Source organism: Eptesicus fuscus, chromosome 9, assembly GCF_027574615.1.
Source record: "Eptesicus fuscus isolate TK198812 chromosome 9, DD_ASM_mEF_20220401, whole genome shotgun sequence".
In the NCBI taxonomy this organism is placed as follows: Eukaryota; Metazoa; Chordata; class Mammalia; order Chiroptera; family Vespertilionidae; genus Eptesicus; species Eptesicus fuscus.
The window spans coordinates 33,827,506-33,847,862 of record NC_072481.1 but is presented as its reverse complement, the minus strand read 5'-3'; the positions used below and the strand labels follow the sequence as shown (position 1 = coordinate 33,847,862).

Below are 20,357 nucleotides of genomic sequence, written 5' to 3'. Positions count from 1 at the left end.
GCCTCTAGTAGAATAATAAAATGAATACACCAATGGATGTACAAAAAGATGATACTATCACCAGATCGGAAATGCTTGTAGGCAGGGAGTGCCATTCAATTCATACCACGGTTCAAAGGGTTCCTTGATCAGCTGATGAACAGACTTATCTCATCTGAAAGGCAGTTTAGGAGTATCAATGTTTGAAGGCTCAGGTTCACCTATACATGAATGTGTAGGAGTGTTCTGGAACCAGGAAGGGAGTCCAGGAAGACTTCATGAGGATGATATCAGTGCAGGAATTTGAAGTATGAGTGGGGGGAGAGGGTGATTCTATACACAGGTACTAGCATGCAACAAAAGCATGCATGCAACAGAAAGCTCAATTATGTTGAAAAGAATCACAAGGCGTTCTGAATAGTGGAACAAAGTAAAGACAAGGTTGTGAAGTTTTGTTTAAGACAACTTATGAAGGGCTTCATCTGCATGGTAAAAGTAAAGAAAAGGAGGATAGCCAAAACCGGTTTGGCTCAGTGGATAGAGCGTCGGCCTGCGGACTGAAAGGTCCCAGGTTCGATTCCAGTCAAGGGCATGTACCTTGGTTGCGGGCACATCCCCAGTAGGGGGTGTGCAGGAGGCAGCTGATCGATGTTTCTCTCTCATCGATGTTTCTAGCTTTCTATCCCTCTCCCTTCCTCTCTGTAAAAAAAAAAAGAAAAAAGAAAAGGAGGATGGCAAAAGGGGACAAATTCAAGAGTTATTTACTTAGTATTAGTTCTAGGTGATTAGTTATATGTGAAAAGGAAGATTACAATGGAATGTAGACTGCTACTTAGGAAATAAATTTAATGGCCCAGGGTAGGACCCAAACACTGGAAATAGCAAAAAAAGAAGGATATGCTTTGAAGAAAAGTTTATAAGATGAGTTTGTCAGGGCTTATTAAATAGATGAGGGGGCAGGAAAAGCTTAGTTAGAAATACAAAGATAGAGAAAAATATTTTTAAGCATCAAGATTGGGCCCATAATCTTTTTTTTTTTTAACACGGCCTATAATCTTAATGGGTAACAAGACTGGATTAAGAAACCAACATTCACTGAGTGCCTACTTTGAGAACATATTATGCTAAGTACTTTATAAATACTTCCACACTTAATCCTGTGAGCCACATATTATTATCCTAGTTTGCAAATGTGGAAACCTAATATGAAGGCTAATTATATATGTCAATTTGACTAGGCTATGGTCACCAGTTGTTTGGTCAAATACCAGTCTAGATGTTACTGTAAAGGTATTTTTTTAGATGTGATTAATATTTAAATCAGTAGACTTTGAGTAAAGCAAATTACTCTCCATAAAGTGGGTAGGCATCATCCAATCAGTTGAAAGCCTTAAGAGGAAAGAATGAGGTCCCCTGAGGAAGAAGGAATTGTTTCCAGAATGCCTTCAGACTCTCAACATTAATTCTTCCCTAGTCCCCCACCCTGCTGGCTGCCCTGAAGATTTAGGACTTACCAGCCTCCACACGAGGTTGCTTGTCCAAGCTTTTAAATGGCAGACTGGACTTAAATGAAGGTCTGTCCCACTCCCAGCTCCATGCTCTTTCACAACAGCATACTGCTTTCCCATAAGCCATGGGTTGCTCAAGAAGGTCTTGATTTACAATATGCTGTCCCAGTATCCCATCCAGTTTACCATTTGTCTCAGATTTCTCATTTTCTTAAATGAACAATAATTTTTTTAAATTTTTTTAATATATATTTTATTGATTTTTTTTTACAGAGAGGAAGAGAGAGGAATAGAGAGTTAGAAACATCGATGAGAGAGAAACATCGATCAGCTGCCTCTTGCACACCCCCTACTGGGGATGTGCCCGCAACCAAGGTACATGCCCTTGACCGGAATCGAACCTGGGACCCTTGAGTCCGCAGGCCGATGTTCTATCCACTGAGCCAAACCAGTTTCGGCTGAACAATTATTATTAATCACCACATTAAAATAAGCCACGATGGATTCAGTGCACTTCTAAATGTATACATCTAGCTTCTGGCCAAGATATCAGCTAATCCTGTGTAAGTGCTTTAATCACTTGAACAAGTGATGAAATCTGAAAGAGAACTAGTGATAATTTCACCTTTCTTTTCCTGAATCTACAGACATAATGTAACTAACTCTTTCTTTTCAAAGATAACATGCAGAAGACTCACTGAGTATCCTCAGAGGCAAGCAACCATGGACTGCTAATTGCTTATAGCCTTTCCAGACAGTGGGAAAAGTATTTGACACTGGTGCTCCTGCTGGCTATTTGGTGTTCAATGACCTGCAAGAAGCACCAGGCCACCAGCTGGCTGTCAGTGGGGAATTCCAGGTTAGGTGGGAGGAGTCAAGTCTGATAACTCTTGAGGTGGTTTTGTGTTTTTCTTATTTATTGTAAAGCATAAATCTACAATTGCTTATTTATTTTGTTGTTTGGCAATCATTTATTATCTAATATGCCCTTTCAGTAGCAATGAGCTAAAATGAAGAAATTTTATATTTAATACAAAATTAAGTACTAAATTTCTATTTCTGTAGAAAGCAGATAAACAGACAATTTGCATAAAACTTTTGAGGCTATTTCTATTTAAAATGGAGCTCTAGTGACATCACTGTTAACAAGTTAGCTGCAATTATCAAAATTTACAAATGTTTTCATATATCCGAAGTTAAACTTTTAAGGACAAAAAAAATTATCGAATACAAAAAAAAAAAAAAAAATCAACATGGCAATATGTGTGCTCTACTTGTAACGTACCATCAGATTTTAAAGACCAGAATCTGAAACACTGACTTTACAAATTAGTATTGAATGTGCTTGAAAACAAGTCCTCTAAAAATTGGTTGCATTTGTTCAAAATCAGCTGGAAATCTTTAATCAAAGATTAAAGTTCAATGAATAATGCTCAAAAAAAACAACAACACAACTTTAGCTTTGAAGCTTTTAGAAAATAGCAATTATTATAAACAACATTTGCCAAAACACTGAAATGCATCCTTTAAAATCAAGGAAACCCCTAGCTTATGTGGCTCAGTTGATTGGAACATCATCCCATACACCGGAAGGTGGTAGGTTTGATCCCTAATCAAGGTGTGTACAGGAGGCAATGGATTGATGATTCTCTTTCACGTTGATGTTTCTCTCTCTCCCTTCTTCTCTCTAAAATCAGTAAAATAAAAAAAGCAAAGAAAGAACTGAATAAATTAAATGGTGAGAGCTCAAATAGTATAAAAGACTGAATTTTGAAATTCTATAATTACACTTTGTAATAAATTGTAGGAATTCCAGCAAAAGAGTATTTCTATTTTTAGCTGAAAAAATTTATACTCTGTACTGAAATGAAATTACAAAAAGCCTACAATTTTGCAGCATCTAAATTTCATAGAACATGTAAAATAATCATATATAGGGACAACTTACATGAAAAGATTTATCTTCTAAAAATATTTGTCAAAAAGAGTACTTTTAGTAGAGGCAAAAAGACACTGCCTGTGAAAATATTAGGGCTGATAACTATAGTTTTCTATGAAAAAAAATTAGAATTAAGAGTATTCTCCATTTAGCAAAAATTTTCCTCAACTAACCAGGTACACAATGTGTACAGAAAGCATATTAGCAATTAAAAATATTACTGATTACAGAGAAGAGTCAACTGTAAGGGTTAACAACCACAATACATAAAATGTAACTGAAAAATACTGCAGGCAGTTTTATGAAAAAATTAGAACTAGTTAAACTATATTGGAAAATAATTACATTGTTCAGAAAAGTATTAGAGACAGATATGGCTAAGAAACTGATTTAAAATCTGATTATTACCAAGAATAATTATTCTGCTTATGTTTTACAATATTCTGATAACCAATGTAAAGACTTTATTTTGCTGTAATACAGAACAAATGTTTTAGAAATGTTTATTTTTGAAAACAGACCTTGAATAGAACTGTTTTACTGATCTACCAATGTAATTAAACCATTTTGATGGCCAAAAAGTATTTTTTTAAATTTACAGAATTGAAAATATAGTGTCCCTTTCATTCTCAAAAATGGCCCAGTTTCAATGAAAAATTACAGGTAGGGGTGTAAATTTTCTGCTAGAGAAAGTAAATGAAATGTGTTCCCTAAATAATGAACTAATTGTTTTTTTATTTCAGAGATGAAGAGAGAGGGAAAGAAATATCAATGATGAGAGAGAATAATTGATCAGCTTACACGCCTCATACTGGGGATCAAGCCTGCAACCCAGGCATGTGCCCTGACCCAGAATGGAACATGACTTCCTGGTTCATAGGTCAACGCTCAACCATTGACACGGGCCAAGCAATACTGAGTTACTTTTTAAATACAATTCAGTTGAATTTTTAGTGCCCCCCAAAGAACTCATACATAGTAAGAAATCCTGAGTTCCATACTACCTTATTAATCATCACATTACAAACTCATTGGGTTACTACATAAACACATTTGAGAAGGCCTGAGCTCACTAAAGTGTTCTAATCTAAAGTACACCTTGTGCTGATTACTATACTTATACGATACAGCTAAGTGAGAATGGAAAAAGCCATTTAAACTGCCAATTCACTCATCAAGCAAAATGATCAAAGAGTGTTTTTCGTGTGTCTCAGTAAAATTGGCTTTTTTAAAACTGAAATATAACCATTTTAGAGTTTAAAAAATCACAAATACACAACACACATAATGAATGCACAAAGGAAAAAATGTGAAAGGTATAGCTAAAATGCTAACAGTAATTATGTCTGGATAATGGGATTATCCAGACATAATTACTGTTATTTTTATATTCTTTACATTACTCTGTATTCCCTGAAAACTTTTTTTTATAATAAGCATGCCCTACTTTTATAAGTAAAATTAAACAATAAAGCTATTTTCAAATTGGAGGAAAATATGAAACTCCAAAAATTTAAAATCAGTATGCAAAATTGTATATGAATTTTTGACAAGGAAAACTTTTAGACTAAAGTTGTCAAAATCAAAATCTGACCTCTTAAAATTCTAATGTTATTAGAATTTTAAAGTAATTATTTATCATTAACTATATCATAAACTCTTATCAGTTGCCTCAAAGTAAAGGGGGTATGGGAGGCTGTTAGTTTTATTAAGAAAAGTCATGTAAAGTGTAATAAACTTTACTAAGAAAAAAGTTATTACAAAAGTATAGCATAGTTTATCATCCTACAGTCTGGTAGGTTGTATTATAATTCTTAATCATTTATTAGCGGCCCAGTACATGAAATTCATGCACATTAAAAGGGAATTAATTAGAGGAAATATTTTAATATTGCTATTTCCCCTTTCTCTATAATACAAGTGTCAGAGATGAAAGAAAATTAATAAAATGTATATGAAAATCTCCCTCCTATCAGAGTCTGGGGTGTGCTGCGGAACCTAAAGTCAAGTCCCCGCCCACCACCTGCATGCACTTCAAAAACACTTGAGACCCAGACCCGGCCGGTCCCACCCCCATCAAGCCCCTCTGGGCAGGGGGTGCAGCCTCAGGTCCCTGGTCAAGCCCCGCCAGGCGGGGGTTGCCGCCTGAGGTCCCCTGACCCAGCACTGGGGCGGGGGGCATGGCCTGAGGTCTCCCAGCCAGGCACCAGAACGGGGAGGGGGGGGGTCTGAGGTCTCCCTGCCCGGCACTGGGGTGGGGGGGCGTGGCCTAAGGTACCCCGCCCAGCACCGGGGCGGGGGGCATGGCCTGAGGTCCCCGTCAAGCCTCGTGGGGCGGGGGGGCACAGCCTGAGGTCCCTCGCCCCAGCCAGGCGCCATGCAGCCTCAGGTCCCTGCTGTTCGGTCGTGATGTTACGGTGTCCCAGCTAATTTGCATATCCCTCTATTATAAAGATAGATTATATAGATAAACAACCCTCTCTGTTGCCATGTGACTTGTAGTGCCTCTCTGTGGATACCCTATTGTTGGCTTGGCCATGTGACTTACTTTGGCCAATGAAATATGAGAAAGTTCCAGTTCCAAGTAGAAGTTTTAAGAGCTTTGTGTGTTTCCACCAGCTCTTGCTCTTTTCTCTCTGCCAAGAGAACAGTATGTCATAAATAGGGGGTGCTCCTTCATCCTGGATCCTGAAATGAAAAAGAATTGCGGAGTAGAACCATAATAGATAACTAGAGAACCTATAATGTGAGCAATAAATAAATCTTTGTTATTGTAAGCACTGATATTTGGGGTTATTTCTTGGTTCAGCATAATCTAGCAAAAGTTAACACATAGATAATCTAACACCAAAGTGTACCAGGTAGTAAAAAAAAAGGGAGGTCCTGGTTATAGGAAATTAATAAGTTGATGAATGTTGAGTTGCTTCATATAAATTTTTTTATTTCATTTTTGGGGGGTTTTGTGGAGGGGGAGATGCTACATTATATGACTTCAAGAGCCTACGATTCTATAGTGCACAATATGAACTGAAACTTTAGTATTAGGCTTATTGTAAATGGTTACAGTATATTGAAAAAAGGTAAAAATAGAAAGGCATTCTCTAAAACATAATGTAATCTTTTTCCATTAATCACAAGATCAAATGATACAAAGAATAACCAGTGAATAAATTAATAAAATGACAAAGGGAGTAGTTATAAAGGAGTAGCATGGAGGATCTTTGTGATGAAACAGTTTATCTTAATTGTGGTTATAGTTACATGAATCCATACATGATAAAATTACATATGCATAGTATATACATACTAAATCACAAATAACTATTATGAATATGCCAATGTCAATTTCCAGGTTTTGATCTTGTACTATGGTTTATGTGTTATAATTAGGGACAACTGGTGAAGGGTATATGAGTACAACTTTTTGAAACTTCCCATGAAAAGGTCATGTTGAAGACCACTGTGAAGTAGAGAGAAAATGGCAATCCAGACAGAAATAACACTGTGTATAAAGGCAAATAAATATAGAAGTCTAGGTAGTGAAAAGGAGACAATGAAATAGATTTCATTCTTTCAAATAAACCACTCAAAATCTTTTTAGTTTTGCTCTCTCTAAAAATGTAAGATGATGAGTAACAATTTAGTACTAGTGAAAATAAAAAAAATAGTGTTATGATGCACATAATTTTCTGGGTAATTTGCCATTCAAATATTTTTGACATATTAACACGCAAAAATTAAGCTTTTTAGAATTCAGCTTTCTAATACTCCATTTTCAAGAGAGCTGAGGAACTAGAAGGGAAACTAGTCCTTACATGCTTGGAATCTTCCCACAGTTTTAGTTACCAAAGGTCAAACACCGTTCAAAATATTAAAATGGAAAATTCCAGAAATGAAAAAAGTCATGTTTTAAATTGTGCAGCATTCTGAGTAGTGTAATGAAATCTCGTGCTGTCCTGCTCCAGCCTGCCCAGGATATGAATTATCCCTTTGTCCATCATATCCACACTGTATGTACAATAAAATATTTTGGGAGAGAGAGACCACATTCACATAACTCTTATTACCGTATGATGTTATAATTGCTCTATTTTATTATTAGGTATTATTGTGCCTAATTTATAAATTAAACTTTATCATAGGTATGTGTGTACAGGAAAAAACATAGTATATATAAGGTTCAGTACAATCCGTCATTTCAGGCATCTACCAGGTATACTGGAACAATGTATCCCCTGTGGATAAGGGGGATTACTACTGTACATGTGTGTGTCAAGATACTGAGAACCTATAAATATAAAAGCCTAAGCAACCGTTTGACCGTTCAACTGGTAGTTATGATGCGCACTGACCACAGTGGCAGACGCTCAACGCACAAGCATGGAAACATGGAACAGACTGATGAATCTCAGAGGGAAGGGGGAGGGGTGAGGGCGAGAAGAGATTAGCCAAAGATCTTATACGCATACTAGAGGCCCGGTACACGGATTCGTGCACTGGTGGGGTCCCTCAGCCTGGCCTGCGGGGATCAGGCCGAAACCAGCAGTCCAACATCCTCTGAGGGGTCCCAGATTGCAAGAGGACACAGGCCAGGCCGAGGGACCCCACTGATGCTCAAATCTGTGCACCAGGCCTCTAGTATTAAAATAACAAACTATAATCTCTGACATTTGAGAACTGAGACTAGTGGGAAAAACAGACAATAATAAAACATTGTGGTTAAGAGCAATAAGAGGGAGCAAACACAGATGCTGTGGTATCAGAGATAACTGAGGGAGACAGAAGAGGAAAAGTCATGTCGGAATTATTATATAACAAATTAAGATGGGAAAAACTCAGCAAGTCGTGCACCGGGCCACTAGTATATTTATAAGTGGAAAATAGGGTCCTTTTTGAGGTGATAAAAACACTCTAAAATTGACTGTGCTGATGACTGCACACCTCTATGAATAAACTAAAAAACATTGAATTGTAAATTTTAAATGGATAAGTTGTATTACATGTGAATTATATGTCAATAAAGCTGTTTCAAAAGTTTAAAATTTTTAAAGAAACAATAGGGCAGGAAGCTCAAAGAAAGTTTCTTAACACCTAAACAATTTTTAAACATTTTATAAATTCAGTACCTCTAGTACTTCTTAAAGTTATTTGATGGCTCATATTTCTAAATGCAGATATAGTTTTAAAAATTATCATTAATTTTGACACATGGAACATTTTTAAACTAGTACTAGGAATTAACTCAGTAAATTTATAATTTGCAGAATATACTTTTCCTTTCCTAGCCTCAAATGAAAGCTATAAATTAGTACCTAAAAATATTCATTTTTAAACATTTTAAATACATATTAAACATGTATAAGTATACAAGTCATGTCAATTATATACACTAATTTTTAAAATAGAATGCTATGCGAAGTTTTCATTATAAGAGTTTTTCTGATGAGGTTATAGGAAAAAGTAAATTTTTGTCCACTTAACCTAAGAATACTGGTAAAATTCCTGTATTAAAATAAGGAAGAAATTATTAGTGAAAAATTGTGAAAGTATATAAGAAAAATCTGCCATGCACAGAGACAAATCAAGTCATTTCAAGCAAGTCTGGCTCAAAATACAGTAAATAAAGTTTTTGAACCATTCTAAAGAGCCAGATGGTCCAGAATCCACTCCCTAAATCTTACAAGGCCCTGCATAAAAGTGTGCCAGAAAAAAACAAAAACAAACACAGAACAGAATGTAAGAACAGACTAAGAATGAAAGTATCCCAGCCAGCAAAGGATAAAAACTGTAAGCAAATTAAAATTATCCATCTTCAAGCTCAGAATTTTAATGCCAATTTCCTATACTAAATGAACTTTACAAATTATAAATGGCCTTTGTAGCCAAATTAAATATGCTCAACTTAGTTTCTTCACAATAGTACTTAGACATTATTGCTCCTATCTGAGAATATTACTGCTGTCTGCTTTGCCATTCAAAATATTCTAAATATAAACTAAACAAAAATCACTCAAGTTTCATTTCAAAACTCAAAAGTATCAGAGAAAAACAACTCAATCATGTAGCAACATTTATTACTCTACAAAAAAGCAATTCAGCAAACAGTATATCAAAGGTTATTCTCAGGATAACACTCCTACCAACTGAGCCATACTGGCCAGGACGAGAAAACATCAGTTTGAAAGTAAATATTTGTATGATATACACTAACCTAGACAGGCTTAGGTTTTCATGAGTTACAAATTTCTAGAGTTTGCAAAATAGAAAACTACCTTCTATCATGTTTACAAAAACCCTTCACTATAACTTGGTACAAGAATCACTTTCTAGAGATGTAGTCTATGCCAGCAGTTGCCAAGCTTTTGGACCTCACAGACCACCAGTGGTCCGTGGACCACCGGTTGGCGACCGCTGGTCTGTGCAGTAAGTTGATTTTCACATAATAAGAAGTTGCAGCCTAGAACATATGTTCAGTTATAATCAAGGAATAGCACCATAATTTGTTCTATCATAACTATTTTGCCCTTAAAAATACTCATTCAATTTATGAGCTTTATACACTATCTGGGTTATAATCCTGGCTCTACTACTTAGCAGCAGCTTGACCTTGAACAAATTACTAGTACTTCACCTCTGTGCCTAAGTCTTCTCTTTTTGCAAAATAATATTAAGGATGATCCAGTTAACAAGGATAATAAGGATGATCCAGTTATCAGATTGTAAGGATTACTGAAAGCAGTGTCTGACACATCATAAATGCTCAATGAGTATTAATTATTATTATCATCCCAATATTGACCTCCTGTCTCTCTCTCTCTCTCTCTCTCTCTCTCTCTCTCTCTCTCCACACACACACACGCTCTGAATAATCTGTTACTTTTACATAGCAACAGAGGAATGTAATATCATGTGGATGTTCATTTTCATTCCAAAATTTGTCTGAAATATTGTCGATGACTATTTACAGGAAGCAGCATTGAAAATGAGCTTGAGAATAGATGTGCCTGGGTTCAAATCTAAAATATACCATTTAGCCGAAACCGGTTTGGCTCAGTGGATAGAGCGTCGGCCTGCGGACTGAAAGGTCCCGGGTTCGATTCCAGTCAAGGGCATGTACCTTGGTTGCGGGCACATCCCCAGTAGGGGGTGTGCAGGAGGCAGCTGATCGATGTTTCTCTATCATCGATGTTTCTAACTATCTATCCCTCTCTCTTCCTCTCTGTAAAAAATCAATAAAATATATTTAAAATATACCATTTACAATAATCCTGAGTAAGTAATAGATTAACTCCTACTTTAGAAAGGCTGTGAAAATTAAGTGAAATAAATATATGTAAATCACCTAAAAGTATCTACTGCTTATCAGGAGTTTAACATCAGCTCATAACAGTGACATAAGAATGTTATCCTTCTAGGATCTTTGCATTAATATTTAACCCTCTACATAGAATTGTTCCACAACTAAAATAAGAGCACTAAGAAAGGCAGAAAAATTACACACAAAATTAAGTTCACAATTTCTGGTTGTCTCACCATTTAAGTGTTTTAAGCTCAATATCTATGCACTATTAGTCATTCATGGCTCATGGAAGGTTTAGGAGTAAAAATATAAAGATAAAATATTCCCTCTGTCCCTGTCCAAGAAAGCTCATACTTCTGTAACTCACATAAGCCTTAATAGATCACTAAGTTTAAAAAGTAAATATTTAAACCAGTGATTCTCAACTAGGGGCAATTTTGTCTCAGGAAACATTTGGCAGTGTCTGGAGATACTTCTGATTGTCCCAACTGGAGAGTGCTTCTAGAATCTCATGGATAAGGATGCTGCAAAACATCCCACAATGCACAAGAGAGCCCCCACACCAAATAATTACCTGGCCCAAAATGTCAACAGTGCCAAGGTTGAGAAACCATGATCTAAAAATATTCAAAGTATTATGATATAGAAGTATTCCCAGAAAACATAGGTTCTTGGCCAAATTCTTATTTTACTGAAAACAACAATAAACAGCTTGATTATTTCAGATGGAAAACTCTTAGTATCATTAAATTACCACTACAAAATCCCCAGTCTAAAGCGGGGGATGTGAGGCTAACTTTTCTCTGTGTATTTGTACCATATAAAAACAAGTTTTTAAAAGAGCTTCAACCTTGCCCTAGCCAGTTTGGCTCAGTGGATAGAGTGTCGGCCTGCAGACTGAAGGGTCCCAGGTTCGATTCTGGTCAAGGGCACGTGCCTGGGTTGTAGGCTCAATCCCCAGTAGGGAGTATGCAGGAGGCAGCCAATCAATGATTCTCTGTCATCACTGATATTTCTCTCTCTCTCTCTCTCTCTCTCTCTCTCTGTCTGTCTCTCTCTCCCCCTCTCCCTCTCCCTCTCTCTCCCTCTCTCTCTCTCTCTCTCTCTCTGAAATAAAAATATATTTTAAATAAATAAAAGTTTGTTGATAAAGCTGTGGAGAAAAGGCACACTCAAACACTGTTGCTGAATACAAATTAGTATTATCTATTCAAATTAAATAGATAAATTGGTTTAGGGAAGGGCAGGCAGGTTTGCTCAGTGGTTAGAGTGTCATCCCTAGGACCAAAGGGTCGTGGGTTTGATTCCCGACCCCCATCTGAACATGTGCCGGAGACAACCAATAAATGTGTATCTCTCACATAGATCTCGATCTCTCTCTCTCCCCCTCTCTCTCTTTCTCTCCCTTCCACTCTCTCTATAAAAATCAATGGAGAAAATATCCTCGGGTGAAGATAAAAACACACACGTGTGTGTGTGTGTGTGTTGTGTGTATACATATACATATATATCTCCTTTGCACCAAAATAATACCCACTTAAAACTAATGCACATACTCAGACACATGTAAAAGATGTGAAAAAGAGTATTCACTGCAGCACTGCCAGTAATAACAAGAGAATGGAAACAACATAAATGTCCATCATTAGATGGCTAAATAAATTATAGCATATTCATATAAGGGAAAATCCTGAAGTTTTGAAAATAATGAGGGAGATCTGTATGTGTTGGTATAGAACAATCTAAATCAATTAAGCTTTAAAAATAATAATGATAATGAGCCACACAACAATATGGAGCTTACTAAAAATAAAAAATACATATATAGCATAAATATGTATGTATTTGCATATACATCACAGACTATTGCTGGAAATACACACAAAAGAAACTGGCAAGAATGAATGCCTCTAAGAAGGGGACTGAGGGCCCAGAACAGGAAGGAGACTTTCACTGGTATTGTTTGAATTTTTTTAATATGGGTTAATACTGGCTCTTTTATTTACTGACTGTAAAATTTAAACAAATCACAAATTCTGAGCCTCAGCATTCTCCAATTTGAAATGATGTTAATAATAGCCTAGCTCATTGGTTATTACGAGATCAAATGAAAGAGCATAAAGTGCTTTGTAAATTATAAAGCAGAACACAAGATTATAAATTTGAACGAATTCCCCAAACCAATTACAATAATAATTATTATTATCATTCTTCTGACCAATTTCTGTAAACCAAAAGATGGGAATGTTTAAGATGAAACCTGAATGTAGATGCAATCTTAGAACACAGATTTTTTTTTTTACTTTACCTATAGCTATTGACTTCAATTTAAAAGAGTACATTTTCAAAAAGTTGTCAGAGAAATGCTAAATCAGCTGATTATAGAAGGAATACGTGCTCACTATTGAAAAGAAGGCAAATAAAGATTACAGCCATGCTATTACAAAATCTTGGGGGTTTTTTCTTCCAGTCTTTTTTCTATTCATGCTTAACTGGCTTAGGTCATTTGTCTAAATAAAATGTTTCCACTTTACTCTAATACAACATTCAAATTATAACATTCCTCAGATTATTACAAGCCTCTAATAAACATAATTTTTAATGCAAGGCACAATATTTTATCTTCTTGGGAGTTAAACCACTTTAAAATAAAACTCCAGGGTGTGGGTTTGCCTAATGAACTCTGCCTGGATTAATTTTTCATTTCTTTCTCCAAGTAACCAGATTACCTATCTTTCTCTCTGTCCAGCCCCAGCTCCCCTCCCCCTAAGCCATTTTCCTGCTTTTGGTTTTTCCAGAGTTCCAATTTTACTAAGTCCAAAACTCACAAAACTCACAAAACAAAACAGTATATCAAGTGTATTTATAATTCCTTGAAAAATAAGTACAACACCTTAGATTGAGCCCTAAATCAGCTTATTAGTGAGAGAGGAGATTAGAACTATGATTTGTTGCTAAATAGAGATGCTCAATCTTTTTCTACCACATGTTAGTCTGTTATCATTCTGTCTGTGTCTGCTGAAAACAGAGGAATACTCTTCTGTTATTCCTGGGAGACCTGCTATTGGACAAACCCAACTGTTCCTAATTAATTTCAACTATGACAACTCCTCCCAAATGCTAAACATTCCAAGCCATTTTTTAGAACAGTTAAATACCGCTCAGTGAAAGAACAAATTTCCTGAGAATACTAGATTGTCATTTTCATACTCTACCCTGTATTTACTGTCATAATTGTTAAACCAGCCTACTATGGTGATATATTTATTAACACAACTATATAATTTTTTTAATGAAAATTGAAAATAAAATACCAGAAACTAAAATTATGGGAGATTTTTCCCCCTCTAATTTTCAAACTTTCTATAATGCAGTTATATCACTCTTGCAATTAAGAAAAAGAATTAGAAGGAAAAGTATTCTTATAGCATTCATTATTTTAGACCACATACTAAGATTATTTTAAATCCCATTCTAAGGACTTTATTATTAAAAAAAAATAATCCTTATTAAATTAAAACAAGAAAACTTCTGCATAAAGCTTAACTGCTGGAAGATTATTTAAAATACTCATATCAGCCAAGCCAGCATGGCTCAGTGGTTGAGCGTTGACCTGTGAACCAGGAGGTAAAGGCACATGCCCAGGTTGCGGGCTTAATCCCCAGTGTGGGGTGTGCAGGAGGCAGCCAACCAATGATTCTCTCTCACCATGGATATTTCTCTCTCTCCCTCTCCCTTCCTCTCTGAAATCAATAAAAATATATTTAAACAAAATAAAATAAAATAAAATACTCATGTCATGCCTATTTCAACAAAATAAAACCTTTATCATCAAGAGCACTACTATACACCCGCATGAAAACTGACACACGAAAGACACTGGAGATTCAGAGGCACAAAACATGGCTTCCATCCTCAAGTTTTCTACCTAATTAGGACAATAGGGCATATACTGAAATAGAGAATCAAAAATACAAGGAAACATTGGATATGCCAAGCATCTAGCACACAGAAAAGTATAGTGGAGTCCTACAGAGACCTTGGTTCATCTTAGATCTACCACTTACTAGTTGATGTAAATTACTTCCCTCATTTGTAAAATGTTAGATTAAGTAAAGTAAAATTCTTGGCATATAGTAACACCCAAAGAAAAGCTAATAGTGTTATTGTTATTATTAGGGATACAGGTTTGAGGAAGAAATGGGCAACTGTAAAATGTTTTAAAGAGAATTATTAATATCTTTTTGTAATGTCACCATAAGCAAAAATCACAAGATCTTTCTCAAGTTTTACTTCTTACTGACAAGAAAAATAGTGAGCCGAAACCGGTTTGGCTCAGTGGATAGAGCGTCGGTCTGCGGACTGAAAGGGTCCCAGGTTTGATTCCAGTCAAGGGCATGTACCTTGGTTGCGGGCACATCCCCAGTAGGGGGTGTGCAGGAGGCAGCTGATCGATGTTTCTCTCTCATCGATGTTTCTAACTCTCTATCCCTCTCCCTTCCTCTCTGTAAAATATCAATAAAGTATATTTTTTAAAAAAGGAAAAAAAAATAGTGAACACCTGGTGAAAACAACTGAAACTAGAAAACACTAAGGCTATCCAGCACTGCAATACCCTGGGAAAATCACCACTAAATCATTTTTTCATGGTGAAGGGACTAGCAGTGATGGGCAACCTTTTGAGCTTGGTGTTTCAAACTTCGCCAAAAAACTGAGCATAACTCGGGTAGTGTGTCCCTTTGAGGAAAAAACATTATTTCGCGATATTTATAGTTTAAATAACATAAATGTTTCATCCTCAGCATGCGGCAGCCTCAGCGGCTGCGTGTCATCAAAAATGGCACTGACACGCGTGTCAGAGGTTCGCCATCACTGGACTAGAGTCTGTGTTGATGAAAATACCTGGGTGGCTGCGGTGACTGGCAGTGGCTGCAGCAGAGGGGTGATGGGGCGGGCGCCTTCCCCTGATCAGCCCGGTTGCCTCAAGCAAAGGGAAGCCAGACTGCAGCTTAGGTCCGCTCCCAATGGGGAGTGGGCTTAAGCCATCCATAGGACATCCCCTGATGGCTCCCAGTATGTGACAGGGGGCAGGCTGGGCTGAGTGACCCCTCCCAGTGCACGAATTTTGTGCACTGGGCCCCTAGTATGATCTATAAAAAAGAATGTTAGTTGGAAAGGTCCTCAGATCAGCTAATTCAAACTCCCCTACTAAAATGTAAGCTCCAAGTTTTGTCTCCAAGCTCCAAGATTGTTATTTATTTTGTTCACTGGTATATCTTCAATACTTAGAATAATTCCTAGCATATAGGGAATGCTCAACAAATATTCATTGAATAAATATTAAAGTTAAGAAAACTGAGGCCTGGAGACTTAACTCAGTATCATACATTGTCATACATTGAGTTAAGTTTGGCAGAGCTGGGACTGGAACTAACATTTGATTATTCTAATAGTCTATCCTCTTTAGAATCTGGAGTATGCTCATTTATTGTGATGGCTGGGGAGTTGGAGGGTTGGTTGGCAGGCAGGGGAAGAGGAAGGAAGAAGTAAATTAAACATTTTTCACATTTCCCCCCAAATGTCAGTTTTGCTTACTTGACAGAGGCAAAAAAAAAAAAAATAAATAAAAAAATATATATATACTAATAAAAGGGTAATATGCTAATTAGACTCAGAGACCTTCCAGGAAACATTCCGGACAAAGCCATGGTGGCGGGGCCGAGGCAGAGGCAGTTAGGAGCGGTCAGGCCAGGAGGGGAGGGCAGTGGGGGTGATCAGGCCGGCAGGGGGGGCCAGAGGGGGTAAGCAGGCTGGCGGGGGCGGGGGAGGGCAGTTGGGGGCAAGCAGGCCAGCAGTGGGGGGCAGTTGGAGGCAAGCAGGCCGGTGGGGGTGGGGGGCAGTTGGGGGCAAGCAGGCTGGCAGTGGGGAGCAGTTGGGGGCAAGCAGGCCGGTGGGGGTGGGGGGCAGTTGGGGGCAATCAGGCCAGCAGTTGAGGGTGAGCAGGCCAGCGGGGGGGGGGCAGTTGGGGGCGAGCAGGCTGGCAAGCAGAGTGGTTAGGAGCAATCAGGCAGGCAGGCGAGTGATTAGGAGCCAGAGGTCCTGGATTGCGAGAAGGATGTCCAACTGCAGGTTTAAGGGATCGGGCCTAAACCAGCAGTCGGACATCCCCCAAGGGGTCCCATATTGGAGAGGGTGCAGGCCGGGCTGAGGGACAACCCCACACCACTAGTATATTATAAACAAGAGAATCTCAGTACAGTGCCTAGCACATGATAAGTACTTAACATATATTAGTTGAACGAATGAACCTACTCCAAAACCATTATTATCTCATAACCAGAAGTGGAAACTAACTTCAGCATCTGTTTAATCTTTGTAACTGTCAAAGAGCCCTTTAGAATTTTCAGTCATACAGAAGACAAACTTATTAATCACCTTCTTCCACCTGGGCACTGAGGGAGGAGAGATGAATTAAAAGGCAAACCAACCCTGGAGGATCTCTTTCTCTTGAGTTTACCTATGTCTGTCTGTCTGTCAGCCTCTCTCTCTTTCTGTGTGTGTGTGTGTGTGTGTGTGTGTGTATGTGTGTGTGTGTTGGGGAAAAGGGTTGACATAAACATATTAATAATGAATGTGAAACCAAGTTGCATTGTTATCTCAGTTTATTGCCTCAAGCAGTTAAAATATTAAATTAAAAAACACAAATCAGCAAAGTTTTAGAATAATAAGGAGGCACATTAGAGTATATTAATACTTGGGAAGATTCTTTTTCTTGTGCCTTTACAAATATCTTATTGCCTCTTAATGGCTTAAAAAATCAAAATATTCTAAATTGACTTATTTGAATCAATGAATGTATCAGGATAATATTCCTAATTTAGTATTTACTCTGTGTGCATGCTAACATTTAAATATATAAAAACCACAAAAACATATTTAAATTATTTAACTGTCTATAAAACTGACAGAGCCTGAAGAAAACCTCCAGAGACAAATGCTAATAAATAGAAACTAAAAACATAGTATTACCCAGGGAGAGAATTAAGCAGACACACAGCTAAGAAGTAAATCTATAGGAGTCTTCAAGGGAACAAAATCTTCAAGAGGGGAAAAAGTCCTGCCCAAATTGGCCAACAGAGCCAGAGAGCAACAGCCTGCCAACAAGATCTTGTTTAATGCAAGTCACTAACAAGCCTCATAAAAAGTGAACACCCAAGAGTCAATGTTGCCATTCCTTGAAGTTGGGTTTCAGGGGGGTCACCCTTCCAAAGGGATTCACCACCAAGATGAAATTGCCACATTCCAAGATTTCTTCCCCATTACCTGCTTGTCCAAATAGAATAAGCAACACTAAACAAATTAGGAAATAAACAGACTGCATTTATGAGACTGATCATTCCTGCAAGCTGAAGCTAGTTATTTTACCTGAGACACATGTGTTTATATGAGATTCCTGGTTCCTGGTGAGGACATTTTTCACTCCGTCTATCCTAGAGTTCTAGGAGGAACACCCCCAAAGCCTCTTGATCCCAATTCGGAAAACTTCTCCAGCCCAAATGCATACCCTACCCTCAGTGTTAACCGTCTCATAAGCACTGACAAATCCAGGCCAAGGAGACTCCAAGGTGGCGGGAAGACACTACCAAGCAGACAGGAAGGCTAGGGTGGGCCCCGAGGGGGAAGTACCTGGCCTCCAGCTGTGGAGGGAGTCGGCGGCCGAGAAGTTGAAACTAGGGTAAGTTTTGGTTCGAGGAGAGGGAAGGAAGTGACAGGTGCAGGTCCCCTCGCCACACTGGACAGACAACACGGGGAGATGACTAGGACAGCTGGCTTTCTTTACAAAGAGGAGGAACGAGGGTCCCAGAGCGGGTGATGTGGAGAGGTTTTTCTGGGAAGCTCGGGACAGGGTTCTGACGGAAACAGAAAGGGGAGAGGAAAGACCCTGAGAACCTATTGGGGTGAAGATTCCCCCCAGGATGAGGGATCTCCAGGGCCAGTTCCCAGCACCAAGACTGGTGGAACCACCACACCGGTTATCCGCTGGGACCGCGGTTAACTGAAAGCCCACGGGTCGGCATGGAAGGCGACTTGAGCAGGAACAGACTCATCCTCGGGGGGTCCGCCCCCGGAGGAATCCTGATCCGGAGGGGAAGAGGCAGGGGCTGGCCGTGTCGGCACTCGGGTAGGATGGGACTTGTCCGGAACAGAGACCGACCGACCGGAGGACCCTGCTGGGGAAGGGTGGGCTTTCGCTGGACTCTCCGGTGAGAACAGGCCGGTTCGGAGAGGACAGCCGCCCGGGGCGGGGCGGGGCGGCCGGCTCGGGAAGGTGACTCTCACCGGGGAAGCGCTCCGCCGGGCCGACGGCGGGCTGGGGGCGAGGCTGGTCGCGGGAGCTCAACAGGCGCTCACCTGGGACGGTGTGGCCTGGAAGGAGGAAACTTCCTGGGTGGGTGAAAGCTGAGCGGAGGGAGAGGGGCCGGGCGCCAGCGGAGCGGGGCGAGAGTCCGGGTCCGCTCCGCCGGGGTGCGGAGGGGTGGGGAGCCCCGCAGCGCCGCGAGGGGCAGGGGCGGGGCCGGGGGCGCCCACCGACCCGGGCGGGGTCGCGGCTGCCGCCGCCGCGGAGCAGCCGGCTCGGGATGGCGCCTTCCCTCCCGCACACACGCACACGCTCCCGCTCTCACGATCCGCCGCCCCGCCCGGCGCCGAGAGAAAATGCCCGGGTCGGTGAACCCTTGACGGCGGGGGGGGAGGGAGGAGGAAGGGGTCGACCGGGGACACCGGCCGACCGAGCCCAGCGGATGGGCTGGCGGCGTTACCTGTGTTAGGGAGAGCTGGGCCGCCGCAGCCATGGTGTTTCCATCATGCACGAGAGGGGAAGGAAGGACGGGCGGACTGGGGCTCGGGGCGGGGAGGAGGCGGAGGGAGCGGCCGGAGGCGAGGCCGGGGCAGGCGGGCGGGCGTCTCCCCGAACTTCGACAACTTCCCTCCTCGGCCCGCCCCGCCCCGCCTGGCCCCGCCCGCCCCGCGCACGCCGCGGCGGCACGCAAATCCTGGCGCCGGAGTTGGCGCCGCGGGACCGGAGCCGGCCCCCAGGGGCCACTTGGGAAAACCCGGCGCGGAGGCTCGGCTTTGGAGCCAACACCAGATTATCCTGTGAACTTCACGCAGGTCTTCTGCTTCTGAAAAATAAGAGAAATTATAGCCAAAGTCTAGGTTTCTTGTGAGAACCAAATGATATAATGATGTAAAGTAATAACAGTACTTTAGATATGCCAAAATCTGTGCTCAATACTTTATTTTTGAATTGGAGACTGAAGCATACGCTGTGCAAATGAAGAAACCCAAACATAAATGCCATACCTAGTGTCATTCAGCTAACTAGATAGCTGGGATAGGATCCAGGTCTGGCTCTAAAACCTTTCATTTGACCATATGCTATTAGGATGTGATATTGGAATAGAAGACTTAAGTCACACCCTCCAGGAGTCAACATCTAGGAGGGAGGGGAAAGGAATACTTTCCTTGCCTGCTTGCTACCTGCCACGTTTAGATTGTTCAATAAAAGAACACTGGGACCTGCTCAGTTGCCTACAGTACTCCTAACTCCTCCCACAGTCCACCTGGCAAA

General features: G+C 39.9%; 1 protein-coding gene across 4 annotated transcripts in view; it reads right to left on the bottom strand.

Annotated features, from left to right (window-relative positions):
* Positions 1 to 19,677, bottom strand: part of EPS15 (epidermal growth factor receptor pathway substrate 15) — a 118,352-nt gene extending 98,675 nt beyond the window's left edge. The window contains exon 1 of one of the 4 annotated variants that reach the window (XM_054720576.1): positions 19,546 to 19,677. In XM_054720576.1, coding sequence (XP_054576551.1) covers positions 19,546 to 19,578 — 33 coding nt within the window. In that variant the 5' untranslated portion in view covers positions 19,579 to 19,677. The remainder of the gene's footprint in view (positions 1 to 19,545) is intronic. The other 3 variants (XM_054720577.1, XM_054720574.1, XM_054720575.1) reach the window with 3 other exon arrangements.
* Positions 19,678 to 20,357: the final 680 nt, after the last annotated feature.